The sequence below is a fragment of the Trachymyrmex septentrionalis genome, unplaced genomic scaffold (assembly GCF_001594115.1).
Source record: "Trachymyrmex septentrionalis isolate Tsep2-gDNA-1 unplaced genomic scaffold, Tsep1.0 scaffold195, whole genome shotgun sequence".
Classification (NCBI taxonomy): Eukaryota; Metazoa; Arthropoda; class Insecta; order Hymenoptera; family Formicidae; genus Trachymyrmex; species Trachymyrmex septentrionalis.
The window spans coordinates 28,895-35,731 of NW_017305125.1; the positions used below are offsets into that span (position 1 = coordinate 28,895).

Here is a 6,837-nt window from a genome sequence, read left to right on the forward strand (position 1 = left end):
TATATACATATATATATATATTTATTTATTTATATTTATATGTATAATTTCGCCGACGTGTATATCGCCGACGGCATCTAACAACAGTGATGGAAGGTGCCGATCGAATACGAATCGTCTCGGCATGATTTCTTTTGATTATATTTTCCTTTTGGCATACGAGACGCGGTGTATCGTGCTACTTTGATTTTCGATAAGGCGAGAGAACTCGACGAGAACTCCCCGACGCATCCCCGATCCTCTGGAAGGCACAATCTCGACGAACGTTCGCAGTTTGTCGGGACGTTTCGTACGCCAATATCGATCCCCGACAGCTTTCGCCAATCGATGCACTTGCATTCGCTACGCATGACACGCGTTTTGTCCCGTTTTTACTTTTCAAGCGACGCTATAAGTTCCGACAAAGGTTTCATCACTGGAGACAAATCCAGGGGTTGAAACCGATGCGATTTCGAGCTCAATTTCTGACACTAGAGGTATCAAAGGTTGGTTCTTATGTCGTCTCGCTAATTTCATTGTCACAAATAAACGTGGAAATGATCTTGGCGGTTAAATTTAAATACATCAAAATTATCGCGGTTTACTTATCCGATTTCTGAATAAGCATCTCCTATTGGCATATATGTATAATGTAAAGTGTGGACAGTTCTTTTGTCATAAAAATTCGCTACACATCAACACTACAAATGTTACAGCGGATAATTTGTTTGTTGCAACACACGTGTTTCTATCGGAAATACAATATATCGCCACTCAACTTTATCGCAAACTGTCACACACCAAAAAGCCACGGGAACCGTTTTAGCCTAAAAAAAGACGAGGATAACGTCCTATTGAAATCGACCTGCAACGGTATTCTGTACCGTATCACCGTACCAATGATATTTGTTAGTACCATAATATATAAATTATTAAGAAAAAAATAGCCGTTTGTGCAATCGCGAAGTAATCAATTTATGATTCTTTCATTTTCCAGTTATAATCTAAAAATAGTAAATTTTTTGCTTCCGGAAACATTAATTATCTCTTGATATTTCTCAATAGCGATACCATGGAGAAATGTACGTTACGGTACGCGATACCGCAGCCGATCTCGTTTAAATTTCGCTACCTATAGCACCTATGTGTGGACTGTGCCAGCGCGGCGTCGCTGGTTGTCCGCAGTACGCGCTGCCGATCGCCGACGGCGCGGGCGTGCCGACGGCACGGGCGTCATCGCCGACAGCGAATGCGGCCCGATTATCCTCTGTGTCGAAAATCCTACAAGAACCGGTCGTGGTGGTCGCGATAGCCGCCGCCGCCGCCGCCGCCGCGGCCGCTGCTGCGGTAGCGGTCGCCGCTGTAGCTGCGGTCGCGGCCGTCGCGGCCGTCGCGACCGTCGCGATCGCTGCGGTCGCAGCCGCCGTCGTGGCAGTTTCCATTGTTTCCGACACGGAATGTTCCCTACTTACATCACCATCGTCGCCGCCATCGATACCGTCGCCGTCATCCGATGTAACACCGCCACCGCTGCCACTCTCACCTACCATATTCACGAAGAACTCGGACCTGGAGAACTTGCCGATCTCCGTGGAGCCAAAAGCCTGATGGAAACCTGGAAGCGGCTGCTTCGAGACGGGTTTCTTCTTCAGCTCAAATCGCTCGCTCGAATGCCGAGATTCCTGCTCCTTTTCACGAGAAATCGTACCTTCCTGAGGCTAAAATCGACACCTCTTTAAGATATGGAGCGAGATGTAATAATTCGATGAATGAAACGGGTATTTTTATATAAATTTAAAAAATGAGAAATATTTTATATATCTTGAGACATATTATATTTTACCGTAGAGGTTGGCACGAGTTCGCCCAGAGGCATCCCAATATTATTTGGCTCCCATCTGGTCCGACCATCTTCCTCACGTCGATTTATCGTCGTCGTCGACATTGTCGTCGTCGTCGTCGTCGTCGTCGTCGTCGAGTCTATGACGGAATCCACCGCTGATCCCAACAATCTTGGCATCTGCATACATAATGCTTTATATTGATAATCCTATTAACATTCATGGCAAATGTCAAATTGACGTAACGCCTTAGTAATTTTTCCATTATTCTTAATCATTATATATATTTATCCGATCTATTCGTTATGCGAAACTTTTGGATTCACTAGGTAATGATGCAACAGCTATATGTTATATATGTATATATTGAATACCTGATGCTCCGACGATGGATAAGACGCGCGAATGCTATCAATGTTCAATTTCCTCGGCGAATAACTCATTTGCGATGCATCCTCCAAGAATGCACAGTGTCTGGTTGGTGTACGATCCCGTAAGAAAACTGCATGTCGCGGACCTCGAATCGTCGCGTTACGAGCCACACTTGAAACATCTAAAATATTACACACGTTTGAATATCGTATTATGTGAATTGTAAAATGTTTTAATAACAATTCTCCTTTCTTTCTTTTAACCGACACAGATATTATGGTACACACAATAAGTAAATATTCACAAGTAACAAAGTAGAAGAATGAAATAAAAGATACAATCGTACAATACGCAGCGAGAATTTTAGCTCACGAATTACCGCGCAGTTCTTTTATTCTCACTTGTCTTTGTGAATATTTACGTATTGTTTAAATTTCAAGAATCCTATTAAAGATTATTATACGCCAAGCTTTAGATCTCTTTGTGTATAAAAGTACGATTAGTCACATTATAATGAAATAATTAAATTATCAGTTTAAAAATCGTCGCGATAGAACTTGCGGAGAATAAAATATTGGAATACGTGAAACTTACGTGGTAAAATACCGTGACAAAATTGGCCCCATGGACCATGTCCATGCGCGTTTGCATTCTGGACATCTGGGTGAAGAATGCTACCCATTTGTGGTGATGAATGAGGCGTTCTCGGAAGTGGATGAGGACTAGCGCTGTTCTACAATCAGAATATCAGGCAATTTTTATAGACACTTATAATATTAATTTATGAGAGTAAAAATGTTTATTCACGCTTTGCCACGTAAACAACAGGTATATTTTACGTTTAATGAGATCGATACAATTTGTATTTGCCAATTTACATTGAACAAAATTCACAAGTCAAAATCGACGCTTTTTCTAACGCTGTCTCGTCCGATATAATTATGCCCCATTGCGTTCTGTATATTACTTGATAAGGATGCCACTTCTGGCCGTCGACAAAGTCGGCGTATTCCGCAGATTCTGGTCTGCGAATTTCTCTTTCCGCGGCCTGGATATCCGGTGAATAGCCGTTGGAGGAAAATGCCGCGGTGGCGCATTCCGATGTCTGATTTCTTTGGTCCTTGATAGGCTTCTCGAGATTACGTTGTTGCTGCTGCCGCTGTTGGTGCTGGTGCTGGTGCTGGTGCTGGTGTTGGTGCTGTTGCATCGCACCCATTGCTTGCAGCCTCTCGATCGGATCGCCGCACATATTCCCATACCAATCGCCGATTCGTGGCGAGTGTGCGGGTTTCAGGCGATGCGCGGCCTGGAACCAGGGCTCGGTCGTCTGATGAGGACTCACGTTTGGACCCATGGGCATCGGCGTGCAATCGAAACGATGATGTTGATTTAGAAAGTCGCCGGCCATTGATGCGGAAACGACGGAATTAGCGCCACCAATCGCGGCTGTGCGCGCGTTTGCGGTCGCGATCGCGCTTTGCAAGATCGACCGTCGTGACAGCTCGCGAGTTTGCTCGCGCATCGCCTTCCGTAGCCTCGCCTCCTTTGGATTATACACATAATCTGCGAAAATGTACACGCGATTGTTATTAAATGCAGAAATGCAAAATGTCATGCTATTGTATAATCGTACTGTTTTTGAATATATACCTATAGTACGCGCGTACATACACACGTATTTATTTAGTCTAGGACAGAAACAAATAATATATACGTACAACAAACTTTCAAAAGCAATCAATCATGTTAAGACATTCATTTGAATACGTTAATGTGAGATCATGTAATTTTCATTGTAACTGAAATAGATTTTTTTCAAATGATAAACATCTCACATTTATTGTACAACGAACTACCTTGAATTATCCAATTGCACGCAATATCTGCATAATACGCAAATCTTTGTCAGATTTTTAAATTGTCTATTGTAAAGTTTTGTTCGGCCGAAAGAAATTTCTTTTTTTTTTCTAGGAATTAATTTTTCCAACGTTTAACAAATAAGTGAATTTTCAAATGAAATATACTTGTATATTAACTGTTATATCTTTTCTTCGTTTTACGAATAGATAAATTTGTTTGTATTCCCTTTTTAATTTCGGATTCAACTGTAATTACGGCCCTTATTCTGTAACTCTCGATGATAGTAACAATATGGTTACATATATGTCATTGCGCAGGTTTTGTACATGGTAAAAAAGCTGCGCAACAATAATACATATAATGTTCGTGTTATCCTACTGTCGTGAAGCGTTACAGTAGGATAAGATCCTTAAATGACAGAAAAAGAATAGTACGTGCACGCAATGTCGCAAAACTACGCAAACTATCGTTTCGGCATGCGACATGCATTCCATTTGCAGAATTCTACCTGTGGGATACGTGGGTGGTAACGCTCCGTTGTATCGAGCATTAATGTCCATCGCGTTAGAGATTGGCGCGGCATCATAGCCAGGGTACGCTACACTACCATTGTCGTAACAAAAGTACTGCTGATGTTGTTGCTGTTGCTGTTGTTGTTGTTGCTGCTGCTGCTGCTGCTGCTGCTGCTGTTGCTGCTGCTGCTGCTGATAAAAATGACCACCTGCCGCGTAAGCCTCGATGTAATTGCAGCAGTCCATTTCTGCGATTTTGCGCGACACTGCGTTTGCGAAGCTTCACGTATCGATCTAGATCTCCCCTGCTAGCGACACACTTAGGCTTCCTCGTAGCGTGCAAACATCGCCCAAAACTCCGATCTGTCTCGGTTACAGTACATCATAGATCGAACTCATTGATGCTTCGATCGATAAACTCGAGTATGCACTGCGTCTCTCAAAACGCTTATTTTCCCTCGATGTTTCCGAAAATTGTTATTAATATTTTTCATGTTGGTACGCCAAGTGAAATTCTTGTCGAGATTCAATTAAAATATTAATTAGTAGAGATACGCAATTTCTTTGATTTTATCGTACGTAAAGTTCAACTGAGATGCACCCTCGCGATTTCACAGGACATGCACCTTTGCAAGATATATAAAGATCGGCATGCACGTACGAATTTTCTCTTTGCCAGTTGGTGCTCCTTTAGATTCACATTTTCGTGAACTAATACCGAGCATGCGAGAAATGAAGGTAACGCGCGATTTTAAATCGTGCTTTCTGTGAAGCTCGATCGATATCTCGATTTCGCGGGTTCACGTCTCGTGGCTCTTGCAAATGTAAACACCACTCGCGCGCCCGCGGACGACGCGCGACGCACCGCTCTCCTCTCCTCTCTTCTCCTCTCCTCGTTCCGAAAGGCGCAGAGTGTGAGCGCGAAAGTCTTATTAGCAGTCCCTTTTTGTGCTTTTGCTCTTGCTGCAAGATCGCCGGACGTTTTTTACGCTGAGAAAACGGTGCAATTGCCGGAGGAAGCGTCGGAAAGATCCAGCGCTCGCAGTTCCGTCGACGTCGACCTCCTCCTCGTCGTCGTCGTCATCGTCATCATCGTCGTCGCCGTTGTTAACGTCGTCACCGTCGTCGTCATCATCGTCATCGAAGTCGTCGAAGTCGTCGAAGTCGTTGTCGTCGTCGTCGTCGTCAGCATCGTCTTTGTCGTTGACATTGTCGTCGTCAGAGATAATCGTCGGTAAATTAATGTGCGTCACCATCGACGATCGTGACTAATTAACGGCATCATCCTCATTCGATCGCCGCCGATCGCCATGCGTTCGCATGTAAACGTGATCCGACGTGTGCGGCGCGGCGAACCGCGCCATGCTCGCTGCAGCCGCGGCAAGATCGATGACAGAAGCTGCGCTCTCGCTACACCTGCTGCACCCCTCGCACGCTCCTGCCCCCGTTCCCCGAAAACAAGCGCGACCTTTTCCGCGCCTTCGTTGACACCGTTTTCGTTGCCGTGATCAATTCGATCCTTCTGCTTGATATTCTTTTCTTTCCTTTTTACAACAACAGATCATCTATTCTCAACAGATCTTTTTCAGAATCGATATTTTCTCGGACGACATTAGATGACAAGGTTGGATTAAAAATTGTTAGGGTAATTTCCGATCTACGATCTCTCCGTTTTTTTACGATCACTCTAATTTGCTCTCTCTCTCTTTCTCTCTAATCTGCTTGTTAATTAATCACTTGACCTAGTCCACGCGACGCATCGATCTCGACTCCAGACTTTCTTCCTTTTACATATATTTCTTTTTTTCGTGCAGATACATTCCGAGCGTTTCCTAAACGATTCTAATCCAGTTTAGAAACGTGAAGCATGTTTCTTTCATTTACGTAGTACTCTGTTTAAACTATACTACTATCACAACGATTTCGCACGCTTGCGTCTATTTTACTACGATGAATGAACAAATGTACCTTCGTCTTCCATTTCGAAGCGTTTCGCGCGGTCGTTTATATTAATTGATACGTGCACCGCGTTTCGGCGCGCACAACGACCTATTTACTCGTCTCTTTTCCCACTCGCTGTGTCACATCGCGCTGCTGTGTTACTCTCACGGACAGAAGAATGTATGAACGGACGAACCAGCGATGGGCGGGCGGACGCGCGCGCGCGCGTGCCGCAAGCGGGAACGGCGGGCCGCACACGGGGAGACCCGCGTTCTTCCCTCGCGGTGCACTCCAGTCGCACTGATTTCATCCGACGGCGATGGAGGCGGCGA

At 44.4% G+C, this 6,837-nt stretch overlaps 1 protein-coding gene across 2 annotated transcripts in view; it reads right to left on the reverse strand.

Moving 5' to 3' along the window:
• The window catches only part of LOC108747142 (mastermind-like protein 3), a 15,141-nt gene that overhangs the window by 2,474 nt on the left and 5,830 nt on the right, over window positions 1-6,837 (reverse strand). Inside the window, exons 1-6 of one of the 2 annotated variants that reach the window (XM_018484415.1) lie at window positions 4,561-5,122; window positions 3,160-3,755; window positions 2,787-2,925; window positions 2,195-2,373; window positions 1,823-1,999; window positions 1,452-1,697 (exon numbers count right to left, since the gene is read on the reverse strand). In XM_018484415.1, coding sequence (XP_018339917.1) covers window positions 1,452-1,697; window positions 1,823-1,999; window positions 2,195-2,373; window positions 2,787-2,925; window positions 3,160-3,755; window positions 4,561-4,810 — 1,587 coding nt within the window. In that variant the 5' untranslated portion in view covers window positions 4,811-5,122. Of the gene's footprint in view, window positions 1-1,451; window positions 1,698-1,822; window positions 2,000-2,194; window positions 2,374-2,786; window positions 2,926-3,159; window positions 3,756-4,560; window positions 5,123-6,837 lie in introns of those variants that run through there. The other variant, XM_018484414.1, reaches the window with a different exon arrangement.